This window comes from Indicator indicator, chromosome 29, assembly GCF_027791375.1.
Source record: "Indicator indicator isolate 239-I01 chromosome 29, UM_Iind_1.1, whole genome shotgun sequence".
NCBI lineage: Eukaryota > Metazoa > Chordata > Aves > Piciformes > Indicatoridae > Indicator > Indicator indicator.
The window spans coordinates 6,082,197-6,110,137 of NC_072038.1; the positions used below are offsets into that span (position 1 = coordinate 6,082,197).

Sequence of the window (27,941 nt, forward strand, 5' to 3'; positions counted from 1 at the left end):
ATGGGCACCCACAAGGAGCTGTGTGGTGGGTGTTGCTGACACCTAAGTAGTTCTTGTATTCAGAGTTTTCCTAGGGAATCTGCAATCCATTTGAGCATTGCTTAGGGGACTTCCATGATGGAAGTAATAGAATCATTTAGGATGGAAAAGACCTTTGATATCATTGAGTCCAACCATCAACTCAGCAGAAGTAACTGAAATTCTTGTGTATTGTAATTAATTTTCTTTCTCCACACTTGTGAGATTCAGTACTAGCTACCAAGGGAAAGGAAAGATTTGGCAAAAAAGCAGCACTGCAGGCAGAAGTAAAATCTAAAGGTACTGGTGACCAAAAAAAATCAACTTCCTTAGTTTAAAGGGTGTGTGCAGCAAAGTATCGAATCAATAGGGACCGTTTTCTGAAAGATCTAAAATTATTGTAAGAAGAATAAGAGTTATTTTTATTACTAGGTAGGGCTTTGGGGGCTTTGACATTGGGACTTTGGTTTCTATTCAGCTGGAATTCTGTGATGAGGCCAGTGAAACTAAATAAGGTGGATGCTTTCTGGAAGAAAAAGCAGAGCAGAAGCAGATGGTGAGGGGGAGAAAGTAAAAATAGGAAACATGGAGCAAATTAAATTGTTAGAGATGTTGTTCTCCAGTGAAAATACACTAGCTTACTGGTTTGATTACTCTGCTTGTCTGGCTGTTTCTGTCAACTTTTTAAACTTCATGTATTCTGCATGGAAGTTTTTATTGCATGTTAGGTACTAATCAGCCTAATTTATTTGCTTTTAATATGAAAATGACTATTTGCAGATAGAAGAACTTAGATGATAGATATGAAGCATGTGTGAAAGAATTTCAATGTGATGAATCATCCTCAGCAATTATCAATAAATGTAATAAATTTTACTTTTCTCTTAAGTTTACACTGATCAATATGCACTGAGAATGCAGGTCCAGCTACCTTTCTGTACAGCTATTTTTTCTTAAAATCTCTTAAGATATTGTAGTTCCTGTTTTGTATCATGAAGGCCCAAATGACTGGGGAATCCATTTGAAAATAAGCTTGGTTTCTGAAAGTTTACACATTAAACCTTTGTGTCAGTCTTTTTCTTTTCTCTCTCTCTCTTTTTTCCATACTGTTCTTAATAAGTTGGGGTGTTCTGAAGGATTTACACAAACAAAGACCCTTGCTGTAATGAACTGTATGGTGATAAACCTTGTGGGTTTCAACTTTATTCTTATCTCTCTTTATTAAATAGCTGCCATTGATTCTGTTTCAGGCTGGAAGGGAAACAGGTTAAAGCTATTGATGATGAGACCGTTGGTCTTTGTTGGGGATAATTAGTACCACTGCTGTGCTGTACTGCTTAATGGGATATCCGTATTGCACTGGAACATGAAAATGTTTGACTGTGTGCTTGTGTCATAAATCACTTTTGTCTAGGAATAACACTTTCGTAAGAAATAGCTCAAGGATCAAAGTGAAGAATCACTGCAGTGAGGACTAACAAGGATTCAGTTCATGGAGTATAGGTCTTTCTATGCCTGCTTAATGTAACAGATTTACCCCCTTGTCTTCAAAGTCCTTAAATCACTGATAACCAGGAACTGTGACAATATACCAGATAGGGGATCAAGCATCTTCATGCATTCTTGAAACAGGCTGCTTAGATAGATAAACTTGGTCTCCACGTGTTTTTTACTCTACTACATAGATTAATTACTTATGTGAAGAACTTTGCATTGGCATTTCCAGGGAGCAGTTTCTCAATCCCGTCTCTCAAATATATATATAAAACCTGAAATAAAGGGGATGTTTAAGAATATTGCTGGGTTGACTGATTGCTCTTGTAGAAGCTGATGGGAAGAGGAGAGAGCAGTTGAAGTAATATGGAGAGACTGCTATGAGCTATTCAAACCTTTGAAGTTCTTTCCTGTTCAAGAGGAGGCAGCATTGCTGCACCTGGTGCGCTCACTTATATTTCTTTGTGTTGCTGTGGAGCAAAATGAACCTTAACCTTTGCTGAGCTTGGGGTACTGGCTTTCAAATTTAATTCCTAAGCGGCAGCTGCTGCTGCTTTATAACTTGAACTTCCTTGTACAAAGAATTAATGTTTATTAAAGGACTAGAGTGAAACAGTTCAGGGGCAAAATACTAACCTTACCGAGGTGGGCATCTTAAGTGATAAAATCAACATTAATATAAATATTGGTGGGGTTAAAAACATTCCTTTGTTGTGTCTGCCACACAGCCAAAATCAGCTGAGGCAGGAGAAATCAATACTGGCTAGCAGACTCACTTAATGAGAAGAACAGGAAAAAAAACCACCAAAGCACAAAATACATTAACTGAAAAGCTTTGATTTTTTTTAAATCTATTAAAGCATTATTGAGAACACAGATATGGACCTTCGTTTTTAAATGCTGTTTTTACTAGGACACATAACTTCAGTAGTTTGCTTAACTTACTAAGCATAAAAGGCAAGTCGCTGCTATTTGTTTCATAATTACTTGGTAGAAGTAAATGTTAGTACTGCCTTGCTTCCCCCAGCAGCTTTCTGATTTCAAGATAACAGAAACACACATCAGCTTTTAGTGGTTCACACAGTTCCATTATTTGAAATGTAAATTTGCTTATACAAAAAATATATATGCAGATAATCAGAAATAAATATAAAGAGCCTTCTAGATAGTCATACTTAATTGGAAACTATCATCAAGTATGTATTTTACAGAAATAATGGTGATACAGAGGGAATTCTCACATATTTAAATGAAAAGGGTAAACTACAAGGTATTACCTTTATATATATGAATCACTGAGAATTTGTGCTAGCTTGGGAAAAGCTGTAATTATTCTACATTAATTATCATAGAATAGAATAGAATAGAATAGAATAGAATAGAATAGAATAGAATAGAATAGAATAGAATAGAATAGAATAGAATAGAATCAAGAAGGCTGGAAAAGACCTCAAAGATCATCGAGTCGAACCTGTCACCCTAAACCTCGTGACTATCTAAACCATGGCACCAAGTGCCACCTCCAATCCCCTCTTGAACACCTCCAGGGATGGTGACTCCACCGTCTCCCTGGGCAGCACATTCCAATGGCCAACCACTCTCTCTGTAAAGAACTTTCTCCTCACCTCCAGCCTAAACCTCCCCTAGCGCAGCTTGAGACTGTGTCCTCTTGTTCTGGTGCTGGTTGCCTGGGAGAAGAGACCAACCCCCTCCTGGCTACAACCTCCCTTCAGGTAGTTGTAGACAGCAATGAGGTCTCCCCTGAGCCTCCTCTTCTCCAGGCTAAACAGTCCCAGCTCCCTCAGCCTCTCCTCATAGGGCTTGTGCTCAAGGCCTCTCACCAGCCTCGTTGCCCTTCTCTGGACATGCTCCAGCAATTCAACATCTTTCCTAAACTGAGGGGCCCAGAACTGGACACAGTACTCAAGGTGTGGCCTAACCAGTGCTGTGTACAGGGGTACAATGACCTCCCTGCTCCTGCTGGCCACACTATGCCTGATGCAGGCCAGGATGCCATTTGCTCTCTTGGCCACCTGGGCACACTGCTGGCTCATGTTCACGTGGCTGTCAACCAGTACCCCCAGGTCCCTTTCCACCTGGCTGCTCTCCAGCCACTCTGACCCCAGCCTGTAGCTCTGCATGGGGTTGTTGTGGCCAAAGTGGAGCACCCGGCACTTGGATTTGTTGAATGCCATCATGTTGGACTCTGCCCATCTGTCCAGCCTGTCAAGGTCCCTCTGCAGAGCCCTTCTATCTTCTAACAGATCAACACCTGCTCCCAGCTTGGTGTCATCTGCAAATTTACTGATGATGGACTCAATCCCCTCATCCAGATCATCAATAAAGATATTGAACAGGACGGGGCCCAGCACTGATCCCTGGGGGACACCATTAGTGACAGGCTGCCAGCTGGATGTGGCACCATTCACCACCACTCTCTGGGCTCAGCCCTCCAGCCAGTTCCTAACCCAGCGCAGAGTGCTGCTGTCCAAGCCACAGGCTGACAGCTTGGCCAGGAGTTTGCTGTGGGGGACAGTGTCAAAGGCCTTGCTGAAGTCCAGGTACACTACATCCACAGCCTTTCCCACGTCCACCAGGCGGGTCACCTGAGCATAGAAGGAGATCAGGTTGGTGAGGCAGGACCTGCCCTTCCTAAATCCATGTTGGCTGGGCCTGATTCCTTGGCCATCCTTCAGGTGTGCAGTGATTGCCCCCAAGACAATCTGCTCCATGATTTTCCCTGGCACTGAGGTCAGGCTGACAGGCCTGTAGTTCCCAGGTTCTTCTGTCCGTCCCTTCTTGTGGATGGGTGTCACATTGGCCAGTTTCCAGTCTTCTGGGACCTCTCCAGTGAGCCAGGACTGGTGGAAAATGATGGAGAGAGGCTTGGCCAGCTCATCTGGCCAAAACATTTAGTAAGTCACAGTAGAATGCATTATAGTTTTTTTTCCCATTCTTTCTTTCTTCAGTTCTTTAAGTTACACAAGCGTTGAGCAAAAACCTAATAAAAGATTTTGTTTGGTTACTTGGCTGATTCAGCAGTTGCAAATAAATATTTCTAGTAAGCCTCCAATCTACTATTCTTGATCTAACTTGTTACTGTGAGCCTACCAAAACTGAAAGTAGAAAAATAAACCAATATATTGGCAAGTATGATTGTCCCTCTCCTTGTTTAGATAAAATTATCCATAAATACTGCTAGCTTGGTCTGTGATTTCAGCAATTTATTTTAAACTGCAGCGTATGCAAGAAGTGCGTGGAGTTGCCAAGGAGCTGGTAGAATCTGTGCTGTGTACAGTGATACAAAACCTTGTGACAACATGAATTCCAAATTTAAGTTGCATTTTACTTCACCTTGTGTCAGTGATTTAGTATTTCCCTTTCAACGAGTTAATAAAACTTCAAATACTTTCTGCTCTTCAAAGGAAGATTCCGGCCTTTCAGAAGGGAAAATAATAGAATCTTTGCAATTCATACCGGGAAGTGTTGCTTGGGAAAAGTATTTGTGAGACATTTACTTAAGTTTGCTATTAAATGAGTATTCTATAATGTAGTTACCTGATTCCTCTCAGCTGCAGTGACCTGCAGATAGCAGTTTTTACCTCAGTAACTCTGGGTTTTTCTCAGTAGATGTGACCATAGTTAACCGCATTGTGTGTAACGGCTAAAACAAGGCTTTTACGAGTTGCCTTACAACTCGTACTCGACTTCCACACACAAGCGTCGCCGGCACTTCGTCACACACCAAGGAAGGGACCATCCCGCGGCTGCTGCTGCGGAGGTACACGGGGGTAGCTGGGCTGTGAGACGACAGAGGCAAAGCCCGCGCAGGGCGGGCAACGCGGATTAACCCAATTAGTGGGAGGCCATTGGCGGTGAGTGGGTGCGCTGCGGCACCGCGTTTACTAGAGTCCCCTTCACCCTGGGGAGTGACCGCCGCTACCGTACAGGAGCACAAACACAACCTGCGCAGAAGCCGCCAGGGCAGCCCGAGTGGCTGCGCCTCCCGTGAGCGGTGCGTCATCATCGCGCGCCGTCCGCGCCGGTCACGTGCTCTGTGTTTCTCGCCGGTGCGGCCGCGCGGCGGTGGGTGAATGAGTGAAAGCTCGCGGCTTTGCCCGGCGGCTGAGCGGGAGGTGGGATGTTGCTATGGCGGGAGCTCAGAGAACAGTGGCGGCTCGGGGGTGTCCCTTTCGGAGGGGTGAGGTGGCCCCTCACCGTGGCCCGACTGCAAAGGGCCCCATTCCTAGCTGCTTTCTGGAGAGGTGGGGAGAAGGATGACAGGAAGTGGCGGAGCGCGGGCGGGAACTCTGACTCCTCAGTTGGCGGAGTGGCAGCTGTTGGGAGCCGCTTTGGTTTATAGCGGTTTAGGCCCTTTATGGGATTGAAAGGCTTACGGTGTTTGGCACTGGGTGTCTGTGTGATGAGGTACCGTCAGCTTTTCTGAGCTACGGCACACTAAATATCCTTTCTTTTGTTTCTAGGCTTATAATGTCAGTACCAGCAAAGAAATGTGGAAGGCCCCCAGTGTTGTCTCTTCTGGAAAAGAGGAGAAAGCAAAGCCTTGATAGAAGAAGGCGGAAAACATGTATTTATGTGGGAAATCATAATGACCGGTGATTGACACTGAAAGAAAAGCTGGATTTCAGAAATGATGCAGAAGTTGCAGGACTTGTGAGTAGACTGACACAATACTACTGTGTTCAGTAATACCAAGTAAACGATTCTTGGCTTTCATACTAACTGTGGATTTTCTTTCTAGGTAGGACACCTACAACCCCTTGTCAAAAGCTCCAATCCATGCCCTCCCTGAAGGTGTGAGAAGAATTACTGTGAAAGAAGAGTGAGCGCTATCAGACAGCACTTCTCTGATAGCAGCTGATGGAACGTTAGTAGTGTACTCTCTTCCTATGTGAAAGGCAGAGGAAATGTTTTTCTTGATAGTGCTTGAAAGACTGTAGCTGACATTGTAACAAAACCGAGGCAGAAGTTAGATGAGAAAGAGGAAAGTATACAGCTAACTTTATTAAAGATGTAAGAGTTTTTTTAATACCCTTCGTAGAATAGCTTATGTCACACACAATCACAGAACTGTCAGAGTTGGAAGGGACCTCAAAGATCAGCCAGTTCCAACCCCACCGCCATGGGCAGGGACACCTCACACTAGATCAGGTTGTCTTTGTTTTGTTGCCTGCATTGTTGTGCACAAAATACTTGTCTAGATGGAATACAGACAAAACAGCAAAGCTTTTTTTAAAAAAAAATATTTCCATTAATAGATGGGGTCGTGTTTGCAGGTATGGCAGTGATGACCTGTTACCTGAAGAATCTACTCGTTCTGAACACAGAGATGTGAGAACTGTGACTGTGAAACGAGTGAGAGATGCCGCATGACTGCTTGTCCATGCCGACAGATGACACGTTAGTGATACTATGATGTTTTGGCATGTTTTACATGTGAAAATATTTTGTATTAACTTTATTACCACATTCAATTTTGTTTAGTAGAAACTCATGCTATTCATGTTCCTATTTGCTATCTTAAAAAAAAAAAAGTCTTAGAAGGCCTGGACGAACCATTAGGTACTGAGGCAAAATCCGAGAGAAATCTTGGAAAAGTTGTAAAGACTTTTCAGAGTATACACAGAAAACCTGCTTGTTTGGTGACTGCCTGCCTTAATTGTACATGAGATTCATGAGTTGAACAAGAAAATAGCTAGGAGTCTCTGTATCCTAGTCACCTGTGTAAGCAGATACGCACAGTAGTGCAGTCTCCTTGCAAGTGCACTTTAACCTTTCTCAAAAGAAAAATGTTCCATTGCTGACTGAGTGATGTTACTTATGAAGTGACATGTTAACCTATCTAAAATAGTGCTATGCTCAACGAGGCAACAACACCATCAGTTGCTTGCTGGTTTCTTTTACTGCAGTGTCATCACTAACAGAGACATGCACGGCTGAGATCAGAGGAGCCTCAAATAGGTATGCTTGTCCATTACTCTTTCTTTAGGTTTCAATCATCCATATCAGTGTTACTGAATAATTGTAATTTCATCCATGTCTTGGTTGTCTGACCTTTAAAAAAATGTATCTTTTAATGTGTGCAGGGGGACCTTGAGAACCTAGGACAATTACACGGGCATTGCATGGTGTGTCCAAACCCCTCGCTAATATGGTCAAGTACGTAACACATGTAGCATGTTTGTCTGATTCCACTCTAATTTGACTTGCAACTTTCCTAATTTTTCTTACTTTTGATTTTAGTAGGTGAACAAGTTGGGGTTTTGAATGCAATTTTCTGGCACAGAAGAATTCTGGGAAGCTAGGTCAGGAGGAAATAAATACCACTGCTGATGAATCTGACAAACCTAAGCGCATTCTTCAAAATAGCATTTGTCTTTGGCAGATACCATTTTAGTTTGGAGTGCATCAATAATTGAATTCCTGGGACTGATTTGATACAGGTGAGACAGGGTTTGTGCTTAACTGAATGCTTATATCAGCCTTCAGAGATGTGAGAAATAGCTGTGTGAAAAGTTGTTTGGTATGAGGAAAGTTTGTTAGAAGGTAAGGTGAATGATGCTTGGTAACGGTTTCATGACACTTATGTGAAGATGCTCAATCACATCAGGTATGTTAAATGCTGGACAAATGATCAGGTAGGTATGCAGTGATAATTCTGTAATACTAAAAAATTACAGATGTCTAAGAATAAAAAGATCTGAAAATAAAAATATGTATGGAACAGACATCATAAAGCATACTGTCCTATTCTAGGGAATATTTATCTACTAGGGGTAGTTGTATAGTCTTTATGAAGAAGATACATGTTTTGTGTTTTACTGTGTGAGCACCACATCACAGTAATGCTTTTGGGTTTGTTTTTAATTCACAGTGTAGCACTGAGGTTGAGTGATGTTACTGAGGCATTATTGTTAGCTGTGGGCTGTCCATACAGTGGTCGAGTCATTTGATTGAGGTCATGTTGATAGTGGAACTTGGGTCATAGAAGTGAAAGCACACTCAATTACTAACTCTGTGTTTTTAGATGGATGGGGAACGTTCTTAATCGCAGAAAACAGTGGTGTTCCTCCAGAAAGGAACACTGGTTATGTTAATCTTTCTTTTTTTTTTCTTTTTTTTTAAAGGTGTGGTACAGCACTTCCTATTGAAGGGTGGAGATGAAGGCAGGTATTTCCTGCTTTCCAGGCATTTGGGTGTCATGTTTTCTTGTTGCGGTTTTGGGTCTTGCAGAGACATCTTTTCATTCTGTGCTTTTACATGAGGGCCAGGAAAAGAACAAGGTCTTGTGGAAGGTGTTTTATTAACAAATTCTGCATTAATAGGCATATAGCAGCTGTTGTATTCTAGGCCTTTTACTATCTAGTCTATTTTTAAGTTGGCTAAATATTGTTAAGGAAATGGAAATACCAAAGATAATGGAGCAAGAACACTTGAACTTGCCTATTTCAGCAATGCCTTCCATGTTTGGTTTCTGTCCTGAGTTTGGAGTTTTGCCTGATGATGTTAGCTTTCAGAGGTTGCTGTTGTAGAGAATTAAGTTGATGGAGCAACAGTGAAGGAGTCAAGTAGGAGGAATTTCAAGGTTCTTGCCAGATGAAATGGTATGTTTTTTTGAGTTCTGGCTCTGGTAAAGAGTTGAAATGTTGAAATAACACTAAAAGAAAAGACTGTATGGAAATCTGTTTTAAAGTATCGTTATCAAGGCACAGCCAAAGGGAAGTGTCACTGAACAATGTCCAGTTGGTTCCTCAGGATGTTCGGTTCTTCTGTAATATTCCAGTCAGTAACTTCCAACTTTAGAATACCAACAAGCTAGATTGAAATTATTTTTCATGTACATGTAACAAGTACAAAACTGCCAAAACAGATAATAAACTTTTTTTAATTCAATGTTTGTTACTTACTCTGACTTTAAGAGTCAAAGTAGTGAATAGGGTTTTTTTTTGAAGAGGCTTGAAGAGGCTGGGATCTGAGTGACACAGATTCTTAAACCCCTTTACTTTTTTAATGAGACTGATTCTCATGGTAGGACTGAGTTTCCTGGATTTGAGTATGGAATTTAACTTTTTTTTTGGCCTATATTCACCAAGAAATGAAACAGTATAAAATTACAAAATAAATATTTGAAAGTGTCACAGCAGTTTGGTGTGGAAAACTGAAACCTGTAGGATGAGTTGCTGTCAGTCAGCAGTAAATGATGAGCTGGGAAGTCCCAGCTTTGAAGATAGACTTCAGTTCCTGCCTCTCCTAAAATGGTAGTGGCAACTCCTTTTATAACAATTTTTGCTACACAGCTTTTTCTCATAATTGTGAGATCTTGCAAGTGTCTGTATTGCAGAACTTCTCTTTATCTTAAGTAATCTTTTGTCTGAAAGTTGTAGACTGACTGTCCAAACAAGGCAGTTGTAAAATGTATTTCTCTAACTTGGAAAGAAAATAAAGAATCTTCAGGAACTCCAGCAAGCTGTTAATGCTGAAGAATTAGCATGACACCAGTCTGAAGGGCTGAGGAGTTTCTTAGCAAGCAGGAAAGTAAAACTTAAATTACATCTGAAAAAAAAAGGGAGAAAAAGAAACCAAACTGATAAAATAACCTGCTTAGCAGGACAGCTTCCTGTGCTCTATTTAAACACATTGATTTTTCATTGCTTTGTTTCAAGTAGTCTGTATTCAGACTCTGAAGTCTGGCCAAAGTGTAAAATAACCATTCTTAATTGAACTAAAAGCTTCTGCATGTACTGGTTTTGGTCTTCAGTGTTCATAGTTTGGTTTTAATTTAAAAAAAAGACATTTGCACCTCCAAACAAACTACAATCTGTGCTTATTTCACTGATGTAACTTGAAAGTAAATGTGCAACAGTGCTTTTTCTTACAGAGGATCAAGATGGAGTGATCAGTCTAAGACAAAGAATTGACTTTATTGTAATGCTAAATGTGCATTTCACTACAGTGAAATTTATGTATGTACATCATAAAGCCCTAAGGTGTTGGTCTAGTGACAAGTGTTGCACATACAAAAGCATACAATGAATTACTGTAATATTTTCCATTATTTAAAAGTTAGGAAATTATATGAAGGGAATGTACTTGTCTAGACATACTTTGCAAAACAATGCAAAAATATTTCATATTTAGATACTCAAATATCCTAACTATTGTTGTTGTGTTACTTTTCAGGGTGACCAGCAAGAAAATCAAGCTCTTGAATAAAAATACTGGTTCAGTTTTCAGTCCATTTTGATTTTGCTGGGAGGGTGTTGTGAACTATAATGAATTACTGTAAGTTATGGTAAGAAATTCCATGTTACTCATTGAACAGTACATTAAATTTAATTATCTAAAGTTTTACTGTGTGATGTTAACATTAATAAAGTGTGTGGAGTGGATTATTTTGCTGTGAAAGTCTGTATGTAGTTCTCTGAAGGGCAGCAAGAGGCAACAAGCCAAATGGTTAATAGGTATTGCTCAAGCTTGTTCAGAATGTATTAACTTTCTGTAGGTTGTATTAATAAAAAAATTCCTCACATTCTATTTAAAACTCAAAGGGTTAAAAGAAACAGCATTCTTGTAGCAGTTTCAGCATCAAACTTTCATCTTGAACATGTTTCTTGGAATGGCTTTTCTTAGGGAATGACTGTTCTTAGAGTACAAACTTAACATATCCCAGCTACTGGGAGATATTCTTGCCATTTCTTGATGCACTTAAAAATTATGGGTACAAATACTGGACTGTACAGTGTGTTGTGTCTGTGCCTTCTGAGAAATGAGTCATGAAGATCAGATACCATGTCGTTTAAATATTCGTTATTGAGTAATTGAAATCCTTTGCTTTGGGTTTTGATATTAAGAAAGCTGATTCCTCTTAATTGTTTTCCTCTAACAAAGATGAAGTAAGTGTGGAGCACTTTCAGTAACTGAAGTTCAACAGAATAGTGTTGGCAGTTCTGAATTTGTTTTGTAGTTACTAAGTATGAGTAATCCTGGAAAGTTTCTGAGAAACTGTGAAATTAGTGTGAGTGTATTCGATATGTGTTTATCGGAAGGGCAGGAACTCCAGTCTTCTGATTCTTGATTTGTTTTTTTCCCTTTCGTTTTGTTTGGTTTGTTGGGGTTTTTTCCCTTCTTTCTTTTTTTTCTTTCTTTAACCACATGCTTTATGAAGCGTTTAGGTCTTGACCTCACAGTATTCAAGCAACTGAGTTTTCCCATCCATTTACATTAGACCAGCCTCTCTCCCTGTGGAGGAATTCCCCTAATTTGGTCATTATACTCAACATCCATTTTTTTAATGAGCTACTTCACCTGCTATAAGAAACCGCTGTTCTCAAAGACTCTTTTGTTGCTTTTGAAGTATACAAATTCAATGTTGCCTTATTAACAATCTATCTTTTTGCCAAATGTTGCACAGGTAGCTGTTTTTTTGTTGTTTTTGTTCTTTTGGGTTTTTTTTTGATAAAACAGAGAAGATCATTTAATGAAGCTTTCTCAAAATGAAAATGCCACTTCCTGTGTCTTTGTGTTCTCTTTGCTCTGTACCATTCCAATTTCGTTTTGACTACCAAGCAGTCTTCATGTAAATGACTCAGCTTGCCTCACAGAAAAAGTGACTAGTGACACTAGCTCTCAGGGAAGTGTCTTTCAGTGCTCTCAGGTTTTCTATTGTCAGTGTCAGCACTGTGAAAAAGGAAGAGGACTGAGCCTTCAGTACAATCAGTTAACATTTTCCTCCAAAGTCTACAAGATCAGCGGAGGACTGCAACTGCAGTAGGTTATTTTCAGTAAGGAGCTCTGCCCTTTTGTGGCAGTGGAGCAGCATCTTGTCTGCCTAGTCCTTGTGCCTTTATAAATGCATAGTGGAGATACACTATTTAACAACTTACCGTGGTGGAAGCAAACTAATCCTGCAAATAGATGATGTGTTGAGGTGCACTCACTACATGAAATTATTGCTAGAATGATTATTCTGGTTCATAGTACTTGAATGTAGGATGACTCAGGCATATTAATGTTTCCATAAGACTAGCACTTCACAGAACAGAAAAGTCGAAATGTAGAATTTTTAAAGCTTCCTTTTTGTAGTTATAATACACATGGATTATGTATTTTGGTTGTTATACCAACAGCTTTTGAATATGTGACTTTATGTAGAGTAGAATATTAGCATTTTCCAGTCAATTTTGCAAACTAGTGAATGATAATGATTTTGAAACAAGATTCAAGATTTTTAGTTTGCCAAGAATATGCCAGGAGTAGTGGCTGTGCTTCTGTCAAACAGCTGAGTAAGTTTTTCTGCACCTGTGGGTCTATGGGAATTGCTGAACTTGAGTATGTTCAAATGTCAGAATTAAATCTCTTACACTGTTGCTCCAATGATACGTTAAGAACATACACATACAATCAAGCAAAAGAATTGTTTTCTTGGCAATACTGAGTGTAGGTTTCTGACACAAGTAACTTGAAAAGGAGTTTTTCTTTATGGCCTTGTAGTGAAAGGCAAACAGTGGCTGTAAAAACAAATATTTTTTTGCCTTGTTTGTAATATGGCTTTGCTGCCCCAGCTAGTTTCCTTAGAACCATGAATCTCTCAAATCTCCTGAAATCTGAGTTAAGTATGTAAACTGGGAAAATTCCATCTGAACAAGGACAGTGTCTGGCTTGAATCTTAAATTTCAAACCATTAGATGAAAAAAAACCCTTAAGTTACAGTGCATCAGTTTTAATATCTTCATATTGTTGGTTTTTTTTGTCTTTAAAGAAAGTATTTTTCTAAAGTATTTATTTTTCTAAATTGTGATTGTGCTCTTAGCTCAGTTAACTTATTACATGTTATGTATTTTGTTTGGGAAAGGTGGTCTGTTCTATATTCTTACTTTTATAGTAAAAACTACAAAATGTGAGGAAAAAATGTTTTAAGACAGCTCTGCCAGCTTTGTGAAAGAAGTAGCTTGGTAAAAACACCATTTGGGAGAAGGGGTGGTAAAACTGAGGTGAGACAGCCTGGAGTAGGTCACTGTAGAAAATAATAGTATTTTAATATCTCGTTTGCTTACCATTTAGCATGGCTGTTTTAAGTTTTTTGCCCTTGTCTTATTCTGAATGCCTGTCTGTAAGGTTTAATCATACAGCCAGGTTCAGGAGAAAGTGAAAGGCTGCATCTAGACACATGATTTAAGAATGTAACAGGGATGCAGGAATCCGTTTTCATTCTGAATTTTTCAGGCTTAGTAGATTATCTTGTTCAAGTTGCTTCTATTTTTATCTTGTGGTAAAATAGGAGACTTGATTTCTTGTCTGTAAGAAAGATTGGATAGTATGAAATATGATCGTAAGTGTGATGATACTTGGTTTTACTTCTTCAGGAAGTTTTCATGTTCTTTCTGTTCTTAGTTACATGTCTTTTGGGCTTCTAAATCAAGGCACCTCAAATGAGTTTCAACAGTGTCATGTTAAGCAGAGTCTTCTGACTCATGAGTCACTGCTGAAAATACTGATCAGTGGATGGCAGAAGGGAAAAGGCATCAAAGCAGGAATTCTGAAGGTAGGAGTACTGGAGTTTCAGTTTGAGATGTGTAAATGAGTTAGAGAGGAATGATGAACCTGAGTGTTTATTGTGGTTTGGGTGGTTCCTGTCTTGGAACAACCCCGCTTCCTCTCTTTTCCAGTGTCTCAGCAGAAGCAATTAATATTTCATCCCTTTAAAATTCCAGAGAGATTCTTCACCTCTACAGAAGTCAACACTCTGGGAAGTGAGGATTCTGTTTTCATAGAGCTGAAGATTCTACAGATAAATTGGGCACTTCTGAGATCAGATAGAGCTGAAAACATAGAAGTCTGACACCTTCACCACTTTATGTCATAAAGTAACACTTTATTCTATACTTGTGTATAAATGTAAAACTAATGTGTATTGAAAATATCAAAATCAGTCTACCATGCAATGATGTCTGTAATTTGCTTTACAGGCAGCACTCAGTTTTATCTGTAGACCAGTTATGGTATCAAAAAAGAGGGTAGATGTGTGAGTGGTTATGTCTGTGTATACACACTTCCACTCTATTTTATAAAAACCTAAACTAACAGGGTGTAGAAAGGACCTCTGAAGGTCATCTCATCCAATCTTCTCCTGAAAGTAGGGCTGATTTCAGGTTTGGAGCAGGTTATTTAGGGATTTGTATAGCTGAGTTCTGAAAATCTCCAAGTATTTTGCAGAACTGTGGAACGTTGTTTAATAGAAATTAGGATCCAGAATGTCAGACTCATTTTGCATTACTGTTTTGCATTTTTTATTTTACTGTTCTTGTAGTTGTCAAATTCCTGATCTGTGTTTTTTTAAGGTATGACAGTATGGAAACACTTAGAATGTATTTATGTGGACACCTGAAATACACAACTACAGTTAGTGATTTTAATAGCTTTGTCTGTGTTAAGTGAAAGTGTGTGCTTGTGGAGAACCTTTTAAGATGTATAACAAAGACCTTATTTTCTCTGACTTTAAGAAAGGATATGGTCAGAATGGAGATGACTGCAGATACTGTTAGGCATTCTTTCTTATATGATGACTATTATGTATGGATGGGGTTTGTAATCATCTGGTGTTTATATCAGCAAAAAACCTGTGGTAATATAGTCTGAATATGCTGTAGGAAGAGACACTGAAAAATCAGAGTAGCTCATATGGAGATAAGATGCTACTTCATCTAGTTAACTTTGGTACTTTGGCTTTTACCAGGTTAAGTGACTAACTGCATGTATGTGTCCTTTACCAGAAAAATGTTTTTTAGCTATTTTAAAGCTAAAGAAATAGTTGTTTTTGAAGATAAGCTTCTCTGCCTTGCTGAAGTGAGTATATTCTTGTGTTTCAGTCTCCACCCTTGTTAGTAAAACCTCTTGGGAATATCTGTGAATTCTTCAAATGGGAGGCACCTTTCCAGCTCAAGTGATGAGCTGAGTTGAGTCAGGAACCAAATAAGAGTGGAAAATCTTTTCTGTAATATGTGATGGCTACAATGTTCTTAAAATGCCTTTTTGACATATCCAATTTAAGATGTGTGTCATCATCAAGACTTACCTTTGTGTCATAAATTGCAATTAATCCTTTTGCGTTTAAGCAACCAGGGTCACCAGCAAGTCAGTTATTCTTGATAGATGTCTGCACACCCCAAAGTCATTTGTGGTGTTCTAAGGCAAAAGAGATGACAGAAGAGCCAAGGCCAGAACAAAGGGTGAATGATGTTTAAAACACTGGGAAAGTTTTTGGTGCTTTGAAGTCAGTTTTTCTTACTCTTCATGGTTCTTTTCACAAATTTATTTGCTATCCTATATGCTCTGTCTTGGATGGTCAGCCTTGTTGCAGACAGCAGATGAATTTTTATCTGTATGATGGTTTAAACAATAATTTCAAAATAGTTTTTCAAATGAAAGCATTCTGTAACACTAAGACAAGAGGTGCTATTTTCACTAGGAAAAAATGTAGTTTAAAAAATGTGTTGTATAAACTCAACCTGACTTTGAGTTTAGTAGAGTAGGGTTTCTCTTGTGATTCAGCTGTTGACCTGGCATGGCAAAAACCATTAGGGTGAGTGAGCAGCTCAGCTACTTCTTGTGCTGTTGTGATCCTAATTTAGATAAAACTTCTTGTGGATAACAGAGTGCAACATATTTAATGTATCCCAATGACTTGTCTTTCCCTTCCTTTTCCAAAAAGACAGCTGAAAGTACAAGGTGCAGTCAGCGATTCTCATAGGTGAAAATATTTCTTGTCTTTTAACGTTCTTTTTCAATTATTTTAATGTTGCCTCACAACTGTGATCTTAGACAAGATTAGAGCACAAATACCTGAGCAGATTGCACTGTGGTTGTGAACTCTGATACAGATGAAGACAGTGGTGGAGGTAGCAGCAGGTGTGTTTTTATTTATGCGTAGAAAATGCAACTTTCTATAATTCTCATTCCTGTTGTCTACCTGTATCTAAGCTAGCCTTAAATTGGCAGGTTTTTTAAGTCTGATCATAAAGATTTGTGTAACTTCATTTCAAGAATGATGAGTTTGATGCAAACAGACCCACAGGAATAAGGTACATTATCTTTTTTTTTCTTTTTTTTTTTTTTTTCAAGATTGCTTCCACAACCCATGGCTAGAAGAGGATCCCTAGTCAAAGTCTAAAAATGCTCCAGTGAATGTGCATAGTGTTCCTGTAAGCTTTTCATACCAAGACTGTATGCTCACTGCAAGATTGTCTATTCAGGGCAACGGGAATACAGGGGGCTCCGCTGGGTGTTTGTGAGGGAAGGACAGGGCTCGCGTTTCAGCTTGCGCAGCTGCTGGGCCCCTTCTCTCCTGGGCATTAATCTGTGTCTCACCATGGCCTCTCCCTCTAGTAGCACAAAACTTTGTGAATCCAAGTGGTAAACTGGGTACAGGAACTCATCTGGCTGCAAACATTGACCCTCAAGGTGGTGTCACTTCTCTTCATTCCTGTCATGAGAATGGTATCATCTCAAATCAACCACAGGCTAATTCAGTTAGCAAAATAAATTGAGGTAGAGGAGAGGGGTTTTGAAGAACTTGAATTCTCAGAGGACAGATTTCTTCCTCAGTCTCTTGGACATCTTTCAGTAATTCCTCTCTGAACAACAGTGACTTTTTGACCCCAGCCTTGTTGGTTGGCTGCACTCTACCTTCTGTAGTGACTGCTGAGGCTCATCTTCATTTTTCTGCTCCTGATCTTGGTAATTCAGTGACTGTTGGTATCTTATCTGCAGAAGGGAACCATTTTTCTCATGTATTGCTGCTTTCCCCAAGGGACCGATTTCAAGAGTGGTTATTATCTATGACCCAGGTGAAAATGTAGAAGTGACAGCTTTCTGCCTCAGCATTATTTTCTATTTGTAAATTGGTTTTCATTGTTTTTTTTTTTCTTGTTCCCAATGTCAAAAGGATTTTGGTATTGGTATTTCAACAACTCTTTCTGAGGGGGAAAAAAAATAATCTCAGACCAGCCTGTGCTGTCCTTTATGTATCACTAGACATGTTAAGATGACTCTCAATCTTGAAAAGACTCCTGGCTCTTCTGCCAAAAAGTGTTTGTTTGTTATTCTCCCTGCCTTGCCTTTTGGATGTTGCTTGAACACCTCATGACTTGCACTAATATAATCAGTCCAGCATAGCATTTTTTTTCTAAATTACTTTAAAGTGCTTTCTGTTGTTGTTGGGATCATTTATGTAACCCTTTAGTTTCATCCACCTAATTTGGGAAAAAAATGAGTTAATTATGCCACATCCAGATTTCTCTAGATCTGTTGGGGTTTTTTCTGGCAGTCCACAAAGAAATGAGTTTACAAGAAGAAATTGCTCAAGTGTCCTTCTCCTCAGAAGTCTTTCCCTTCTATCAAATCTTCAAATGCTTTGATTTCTCTTTGGAAGATTAGGTATAAACTTAATTAAGTTTCACAGAAAAAAAATTACGTTTCAGCCATTCTTGAGTATTTTGAGACGTATTAGAAATAAAAGCTTTTGGGCTTCAGTACCTTCCTTTTGTATTCAGGAAAAAGATTTGCAAGCAACAACGTCTTGTGTCAGTGTTACAAACACAACTGTGGGCAAGACAAGTTCTTGCTAGGAGAAATGTACCTCTTGTCTAGTAGGATATCTAATAGGGATGGAAAATTTACTATTTTAAGTTATTCAGACTTTGGCTACACAACTAAAAATAATAATGCTAAATACTTTATATGGATATGAAAAATACTGCTGCTGTCATCATATTCCTTATAGGCTCTTTCTTTATGTGCTTTGAGCTCAGCCAATTTTCTGTTTTACAGGAATCTTAGAGTATCTGTGGAATGTGAGGTTCTCATTGCTTTTGCCTTGTTCCATTATTTTGATAACATTTTTCTCTTCTCTACCAAAACCAATTGCAATTTCTCAGCCTTTGCGTTTATAGTGTTTTCATACATTATCATCTCAGTAACTCTTGTCTCAACTTTGCTTCTGTAGTTATCCTTTAGGACTGAGTTAAGACTATCTCAGACAAGACAAACATAAAAATACAGAATTTGTACTGTTCTTTTCTTTCTGGCTTTCTATTGGCTGAGGTAGTGGCATTGGTTTTAAAAACAAAGAAACCAAAACCAAACCTGTTTTGATAAAAGCTTAATTTCTCTCCTCCTGAAATGAAAAATCTAAGTTTGAATACTCTGTCATGAAAACAATATTTTAAAGTATGTTTTTCTTACTGATGCTCATTAGTTCACAGTTGGCATTGGTTTTAATTTGCCTTTGGTTATGTTAATTTATCATATTCGCATTTCTGTCATTCTTGTCTACTTTTGATTAATGTGAATTATTTTGTCATTTAGTCATATGCTTACTCTGTCTTGCACTTTCCACTCCCACTCACCTGCTTTTCCTGCCAACCAAACTACAACTGCTATTAGCAGGTTTCGTAGAACTTAGATCTGCCATGCACAGTGGAATGGTTGTAGCTACCTCCTTCAGATGTCTGAAATCATCTCTAAACAAGCTGCACCTTGGTGACTTAATTGCTGCCTTTTTTTTAAGGTTGTTTGTTTATGATAGCATATCATAAAGGTATGCGATGTGCGAGTGCCCAAAAGTAGGAGTAAAAAAAAAAATCACCTCAAAATTAAGGAAGAGTAACAATTGTTCAATTGCGGTGAATTGACTCGATGTGTTCTAGTGGGGCTCTTCCTCTCAAAGAGAAGTGCCAGCTGCCTTGAAGGATTCATGGAAGGTTACATCATTTGATTCAAATACGCACATATGCAGCTGCATATGTATAGGAATAGTCTATACAATCTGAGCTCTCAAGGAATTAAAAAGCCAAAGAATTGAAGGTGCTTTTTACTGTGATGTTTGTAGGACTGACAGAGTCTGACAGTGAAAATGGAGAGGTTGTAAGTTTGGTCTCAGGTATGTTTTAACAGGCACTTCAAAATGTTTACTAAGAACAGTTGTTGCACCTCTCTTGATTAAGCAAAGAGATGGGATGAACAAGCTAAAAAATGGCTTAAGATCTTACAGTAGAATGTGCATAAGCAGTATCATAACTAGGAGCAGTAACTGAAGCTCACCGTTAAAGTACAGCAAGTGTTTCAACTGTTTAGGCTCAGTTTCTCTGATGATGCTTCAAGACTTCATAGTGGTCGAACTCTGTTTTTGAAGTGGGTTATAAAGCAAAAACGTCAGCGTCATTAGGTCCAACTTTCTCCGAGGTGTTAAAGTTTTAAACATAAAAGAGTGAAGATTAATTAGCTATTTATTTGGCAAAGATCCTATGTCCAGCAAGGCTGAACTGCAGAGTAATGGGAGTTTCACATTTCCAGTTAACGCAGAGTAATGCTGCTGCGGCTTTTAAAAATCCTTTTGTGGTGTCAGGATTTAGAGCTGCTTTGTGAGTAATTATCCTCTGAGGGTGGATGGGATGCTTTCAATTTAAGGCGTGCATTTCAATTTTCGTCCTCTGCTGTTGCTTCAAACAAACCGAGGCGCTGGAGCTCTATGCTTTTTATCTTCTGGTTACTAAGTGTGGCTGCTCCATTCCAGTTTGGGGCAAGTCAACTACTCGCCTCCCAGAACCGCGTGAAAGTGAAGGTCTCGCCTTACAAAAACGCTTTTCACAATCCAAGCAAACGTGCTTTAACTTCAGCCGTCAGCAGGAACGCGGGGAGGGCGCGGTAGCTGTGAAATAATCCCCAGAAACCAGCCCGCTAAGCGCCTTCCTCAAGATTTGCCTGGATCGGCTTTTCCTCACAGGAGGCATTGGGGCGGTGCCGGGAGCGCGGGGCGGAGGCCCTGTGGCGGGGCCCGAGCTCCCGGCACCGCCCCCGGCCTCGCAGTGTTTACAAACACGCGTCACCGGGCAGCCGAGCGTCCTCGGGCAGCATGGCAGGCGGCTCCCGCAGAGCCCTTCGCTCTGGGCCCCGCGACCTCAGCGAGGCGGGCGCCGCTACCATGAGGCGTTGGGGGCGCGGGGCAGGCTGGGTAGAAAGGCGGGAAGCGGCGGAGGGGAGCACGGCTTTCCTGTCAGGTCGCCACTTGCTCTGCGTCCCGTGGTAGGGTTTGCACCGGGAAAACTTGTGGAGCCAGCCAGCAGCTGGGTAGTTTTGACTTGCACGGCACTGGTTTCCTTGCTTTCCGAGGTAAACAGTATGCCAGTAAATGACTGGTGGAGGTTATAAAATTGTTTCTATTCTCCTCCCCATTCTCCATCGAAAAATCCTGGTGTTCATCTGGATGTCTTAGGCATTTTAAAGAGTCATTCCAGTTTTTATTACTTTATGGATATCTTTTAGGTCTCTTTAACGGGAAAAAAAAAAGCCTATACATGTAACTTTGGGGGTACAGCTTTTTATTTTCAGTTAAGAAATTTGCCAGGTATGCAACCAGGGAGCTTCACACCAGTGTTTTAAAGTAATTACCAGATGCGTTTTCAGCACTTCCTCCTAGATCAAAATGAGTTTGTGAGAAAATGACTAAATTGCAGTATGAGTTCTGCTAAGTTTTCCACACAGTGTTAAATTTCAGCGTGTAAAAAGCACCAGTATGGTTATCAGTATCACTTTAAAATGTGGTTCTATATATCAGTGTTTTTGAGGCTATGGTGGAGGGAGTTGTTACTGTTTACAAGGAGCTCCTCTGATAGCAAATTGAAAAAAATGTCGGGTGCAGGGATATCAATATGTGGAATCTTGCTTCATTTGGCTGTGCAGGGTTTGGTATTTGAAGTGCTTCTTAATGAATGTTACTGGGAGGTTTTGCAAATTAACTTTGTAGTGTTTTGTTTAACAAAAATCAGCTCTCACTGGAAGCCTGTGACACTTTCTGTAATAAAAAAAATATGGATAGCTCTTAATGGGTTTTAAAAGCTATTTAACGCTGGTTGTGTTCAAGGAAGCAATTAGGGTCACTTAATCTGCTTGATTATTCATCAAGTTCCTCTAGTAGTATTCCATGATTCTGAATCTGAAAATAGGCATCTTGAGAAGGCTGCCTCACCACTTCATAGCCCTCAGTACAAAGCACATATATCTAGTGAAAAAAATGAAGAAAGAAAACTTGGTTATATGTCAGTTTACTAGCCTGAAGCACAAACAGGCTGTGTCTCTGTAGTCAGTAACCTAGAGCCCTAGTTTTGTCCTGAAAAGGTGGATGCAAAGCAGACAGAGAAGAATTGTTTTGCTTACGCTCAACCGGTGGGGGCTGGGGGGGGGGGCGGAATGCATGGAATGCTACATACCTGCTGTGCAGCTCCAACATCAGAACCAGGTTACGCTCAAAGAGTGGGTTTTTAGGTGTAAGCACGAGTTGTTCTTCCACATCTAGATTCTCTTTCCTGCTTTCTGCAACACAGAACAGAACTGCAAGTAGGCGGGTTGGAATGACCTGTAACTGTTCAATTTTGTATGGTCATAAAGAAAGTTACTAAATCTGCACCAATTTAGAAAAACATGGGCAGAAAGATCCTAGCTGTCCTCTTAATATAGCTCCTGACAATGGGATTTGATATTTGCTTTGGTAATAGGGAAGTAAACAGACTTCCTGCTGCTGTTCAGTCATGTCTTGTAGAGTAGCATTTTGATGGCTGGCTGCTTGGAAAGTAATTTTGGTGCGTATTATAGAATCTGTTCAGCACTCTGTCAATAGCTGTGTTCTCTGTGCTGTTCCATTAACAGAACAGGAAGGTATATCAGCTTTGTGAATTTAGTACTGTCTGCTATTAATAAATTAATACAAATTAACAAAGTTGTGACTCACATAATGGAAAAGCTTTAAACAGCATTAATGCCTTCAACTTTTGCAAACTGAGCAACTGTAAGAGTGGTGGAAAGTGCTGCTGGCTTGATGGGAATTCACCTGGCTGCTCTCCCATTTTGCCTGCTTTCTCTCTCTGTGGATGTGGGGGTGTGTTAGGAGATAGAAACCCATTGGTAGTTTTCAGCCAGCATACCCCTCAGGTTCCCTAACCAATTGTTAGCAGAGCAGGCACAACACTTCCACAGTTGCAGCAGAGCCAAGGGATAAAAAAGAAAAGCTGAGAATCAGGGAGTCATATCTGGCTCTCTGATGCTCCACATTTTCTGTGCCAAACATATGTTGGTATAGAAGAAAGTCTGGGTCTAAATACCAAAGTGTGGGCAAGATTTAACTAAAGTTTTCTGTAAAAGAAACCAAAGTTCTAAACTGTTGCTATATTTTACCACATCTGATGTGTGCATGTAATCACAAAAATGGACTTAACCAGTATGGAATTGTTATAAGCAGCTACAACACAAGTGCTGACACAATCCCAAGGGTAAAAATAAGGTTTGCAGATAACAAACCCTATATTTTGTTCCCAGGCATACATAAAATATTGGTACAGTTTGAAGAGCTGTTGACTCAGATGTAGAAAACCAGAAGTTTGAGTTTCAAATTTACTCCGGGATGTTTGTTAGCGAGTTGATTGGTTTTGTCCACGGCATAAAAATATTTTAAAATATTTTTAACAATTCAGTGTGTAACACAGCAGAATGTATTTTTAAACATCTTCTGAATTAATAAATGACAATGGACTTCAATGCTGTAGAAAAGCCCAAATAAACAACAATCTCCCTTTCTAAACAAGAAGTGCTTGACAGTCTAGGAAGGCTATCTGGGCTGTTACAGTGAAGTGTGTGCAGTGTTTATATTTGTGTATAGATATAAATGTTTTAGTACTTTCTGCACGTTTTATAGCCTAAACTGTTTCTTAATTGTTTACTTCTCAGTTCTGACTGGGCCGGGTCGTTGTACCAGTTAGCTCTGAGCATAGCGCTGGTGTGGGTGCCTGATTGGTTTTTTACCTGTGACACTTTCTCTCCCGTGTTCCGTGACCCCGGGGGAGCAGTGACAGACTGCTACAGCCGTGGGGTGTCTAATTCTGGTTTGCCGTGTCAGACTGCTTGCTTCTGTGTGTCCTAGTTCCTATGAGGAAACTAGAACTAGGCTGAGTCAGGTGTGTGCACAAATACACAGATTGGCTTACCTGGAACTTTTGCATTTAAAGCACTGCGCTTGTTTAATATGAATGCCACGAACCCCTATCGGGGTTACTTCTACGTTTAACCTAATGTGATGTATTAAACCTTCTGCCCCCCCACCCCCCCCCGTAGTTTTCTGCGGCTAAATGTGAGGAGTTTCAAGTACTTCGCGGGTGGTAGCTCATCCTCTAGCACTGTTTGGGCACTTGTATTTCTTTTATTCTTATTGCCCACCCCCCCGCTCAGTCCCGTTTCTGCAACCAATTGCTAGCGGAAGGCGTGCGTGCTGCACTATCTGTTGGATGAAAACCCAGTACGAGGGGTGCCAACGAGGTCGCTCGGGCTCAGCGCTGGGGGTACTCCCCTGGGGGGGGACCGGGAGGCACAGTCTCTCGCAGGTGCCCTGGTCCCACGGAGGGAAGGGGCTATGGGGAGGAAGATGGCAGGCACGTCGGCCCCGCCGGGTTAAGCGAGTCCGCTCTGCGCCGCCTGCCTCCCCTCCTGTCCTGCCTGGGAGGGGCAGTCCCGCTGGCTCCCCCGGGCCGCCAGCGCCGCGGCAGGGCCCGGGTCTTGGCGCAGCGCATCTCCCGGTGCCTCTGCCTCTGCCACCGCGGAGAGAAGGGCCGCTCCGCTCCCCCGCGCGGGTATCTGCTCCGCGTTTTCCGGGCCTTTCCCGTGTTCTCGGCCCCGACACTCGAACGTGCTGCGCGGCGCTGGCCGCGGCGCCGCTCGCCATTGGCCGCGCCGCCATAGCCCCATGGGCGTGCGGGCCGCGCATTGGCCCGGCGCCGCCGTCCATCAGCCAGCGGCGGACTGCGTCAGGTTGGGTTGAGCGGCGTCCCCTTCCCTGCCTGTGTCTGGCGGCGGCTGCGGCTGCGGGGCCGGTGCGGGCGGAGGGGCGCAGCGGAGGGCGGCCCGCTCCCTCGCTCGCTAAGATGGCGGCGGCGGCGGCGGCCGCCGTGGCGCGGCTGGAGGGCCGAGAGTTCGAATACCTCATGAAGAAGCGCTCGGTGACCATCGGCCGCAACTCGTCGCAGGGGTCGGTGGACGTGAGCATGGGCCACTCCAGCTTCATCTCCCGGCGCCACCTGGAGATCTTCACCGCTGCTCCCCCGCCGCCGCCACCGGCCGGCGCGGACGGGCCGCCGCCTCCGCCTCAGGGAGACCCCGCAGCTGCTACCGGCGGCGGCGGAGGGGACTTCTACCTGCGCTGCCTCGGCAAGAACGGCGTCTTCGTGGACGGCGTGTTCCAGAGGCGGGGGGCGCCGCCGCTGCAGCTGCCCCGAGTGTGAGTAAAGAGGGGGCCGGGCCTGCCGTCCTTCCCCATCACACCGGAGCTCTCCGGGCCGGACCCGGGCCCGGGCCCAATCGCCAGCCCCTCGCCTCGCTGGGCTATCCGTCCTCCCCGGGAGGACTGTCTGCCGTGGCGGGGTGGTGCCGTTGCTCATGCCCGCCGGTTGCCCCCGTTGCCGTTTGGGTGGCACATGGTGCCTGACAGACGGGAAACCGGCCTGTCTCGGCAACACATGCGAGCGGTGCCCTAGGCCTCCTTCCCCTCCAGCCCGTCTCCCTACCTCACGGTACCACCCTAGCAGCGGCGCCTCCACCCGTTGCCCTCGAATGTGTCCTTCCTCCAATGGCCCGGACCCTGCCGTCACATCCACCTCCCACTGCAGCCCATCCGGCAGCCGGTGGTACAGGTGGGAAGCGTGAGACCCCGGCAGAGCTGGGGCTGGCGTTTGACAAATGGTCACCCTCCTCCCATGCTGTGTCTTGCACGTAGCAATATCTGTTGTGAGTTTGGGAGCAGATCCGTCTGCAGCAGTGCTTGGAGGTATTGTAATTACCAAACAGAATTGGATACACCCTTGAGTATTGTTTACGTGCTTCAAAGGAAACCAGTCAAGTGGTTATCCACATATCTGGGATTTCTGAATTTGAGATCAGTGCTGAGTAAATCTTGTAACACCCTTGATGCTTTTGCAGAATGTAGGGGATTGTTTTGTGCATGTGATTGCCTTCTGATTTTGTGGCAATTCCAGCCTCTGCCTAATTGTAACATTTATTTTTGTGGGTAAACTGAACTATCCACATGAAATACTTCTGCTACTCTTAATGTTTTAAAATGTGTTTTCTTACGTGACAACAAATGTATTAAGTGTTTTTAAATGGTAATGCATTCCTTTACCATTACCAAACATTAACTGTCTCTGCAAAGCGATTTTGTAGCGAGTATGTGAGGCCTACCTCAAGCTTGAGGATCCGTTGAATTGTAAATGAGTAATCTGTGTTTTGAGGAGTCACATGTAGGAAAAGTGAAAGTATTTTGGTGTAGTATATTTCACCTGTCTTGACTGAGAAATACCTGAGTGTTTTACCTTTATAAAACACATGTCGTTAGTGACACAGCCTTGATGCCTCACAAGTTTTGAAACTCTGTTTAGGACGTTGATGATGTATATTTTCTGCTTTGATGTCTTAATGTAAGTTTCCCAGCCTGGTTCTTCTGTCAAAATTAAATTGTCTTACCTTTCTGCTTTCTAGGAAATGCTTATTCTGAAAGGATTTAATAGTGCCAATACGTGTGGAGTTGTATAATCGTGAATACAGTTGGAGGACTTGTTTGACCTTTAACTGTAACTACTATCTCTGCTTTCTGCTTTTTAATATTAATAATTATTTGGCATGTGGTTAATCTATATTTTAATCTGACATATTTATGAAATATGGACCAAATTTTTTTTCTTTGTAAGCATAGTCATTGTGTACTGTATATGTTGATTGCAGACAGTCTAGAATTAATTTAGTCAGTAGCATTCTGCTGAATGCTTAAGACTCTAGGAAAATAAAAAGAAGTGTACTGCTTTTTTGTGCTCTCCATGTAGGTATTGAGTCCTTTTTAAATGGAAAGAAAGTTCTGAAGGATTTTTTATGTGTCACTTCTTTTAATTGAACAATGATGAAAACTTCTGTGTAGTTAAAGTTTCTTCATGAGTATATGTGGGTGGTGTTACAGAAACTAGCATTTGCTTGAAGCTGGCTATGTTCAGGGATTACACTGTTTCTTAGACTGCACACTATTAGCCTTCAGTTTAAAGATCTGTAAGCTGGCTGAAGTAGTTATCTCCTGGTTACAAAATGTAGGTGTGATCTTCCATCAGATCTTGTAAATAGAAGGTGACATACCTTCAGTCTTTGCTAGAACAAAGGAGCAGTGTGCACACTGGGCAAACTAGGATTTCTTTAGTCAACAGGCACAGGGATGAGTTTTATCCTGAAGGGCGTACAAAATCTGCAGGGTCATAGTTAGATTGGTGGTTAAGATCAAATGCTGCTTTATTGCTTAAAAATAAACAAAAACATCTGTTTATGAAAGGAAAGCCTTACTCTGGAATTGTAAAAGGAAACGGTAGTTTTTAATATTTGCAAGGCTTACTTTTAAAAAAAAAACACGGAAATCTTCAGACAAATTCAAAGCAGAGGTTATTTGCCTATAGCAGGTCATTACTGTGAATTACAGGTGACTAATATTGTTTGTAGTCATGTTCTGGAGTTTCATTGTAGATTTAACTGGTCGCACTGAGGATGATCTGGATTTTAAGAATCAAACTTAGCTGCTTCAGTGTAATGTAAATGCTTAATTAATAGTTGAAACATGATTGGAAAGAAAATAGTTTTGGTTCAGGATGGGTGACTGCTCTCCTCCAGCTCAACTAATCACTAGATCTATTTTTGTTGTTGTTTAATCCTACTATGTTGCCAGTAGTGTGCTTTGCCTATGACTACACAGTCATTTGAAATTTTAATGGCAGGTGAAGTTTAAAGAAAAAACATCAGAGTGGCCTGCTCCTTCTGTTTGTTTTTAAGTGATCTTGAAAGCCAAGAATGGAGGGTCCACCTCTGTTTTGTCTGATAGTGACTTACAGATGACTCCAAGTAAAATACTGTTACAGACTTGAAATGTCTGATTTAATTGTCACTAATAAGTGTAAGTAGTTCCAGTGTCCTTGGCCTTTTTTTTTTTTTTTTTTTTTAATTCAGCACAGTTTTGAAATGTGATTGCATTGTTAATGCTATTGAACTTGCTGGGTTTGGAAGGAAAAAAAACAGAAATAGACTTTACAGTCTCCTGCAAAACACACTTTTTTAACATCTGAGGAAATTAAATTATTAACATTAGGGTATACTTCTACCTGTAGTAAAGGCATCTTTCTTTCTACAGATATAAATGCCATAAAACAGGGAGTTACTGTGCAGTAAGATAACTGTTCTGGTTGCTATTTTTAATGCTTCCTTGGAAGCCTTTTTCACAGTTCAAATGTTTTACGTTCTCAAGCAGGAGGTAATAGCAGTGGGAAGTGTGTTTTTGTTTTTCTGATTCTTGA

At 41.2% G+C, this 27,941-nt stretch overlaps 1 protein-coding gene across 1 annotated transcript in view; it reads left to right on the forward strand.

Annotated features, from left to right (window-relative positions):
• Nucleotides 1–6,003: 6,003 nt before the first annotated feature.
• Nucleotides 6,004–27,941, forward strand: part of FOXK2 (forkhead box K2) — a 63,115-nt gene continuing 41,177 nt past the window's right edge. Inside the window, 4 exon segments of the mRNA XM_054393729.1 lie at nt 6,004–6,186; nt 6,279–6,400; nt 6,810–6,884; nt 6,886–6,933. Of these exon segments, the coding sequence (XP_054249704.1) occupies nt 6,004–6,186; nt 6,279–6,400; nt 6,810–6,884; nt 6,886–6,933 (428 nt within the window).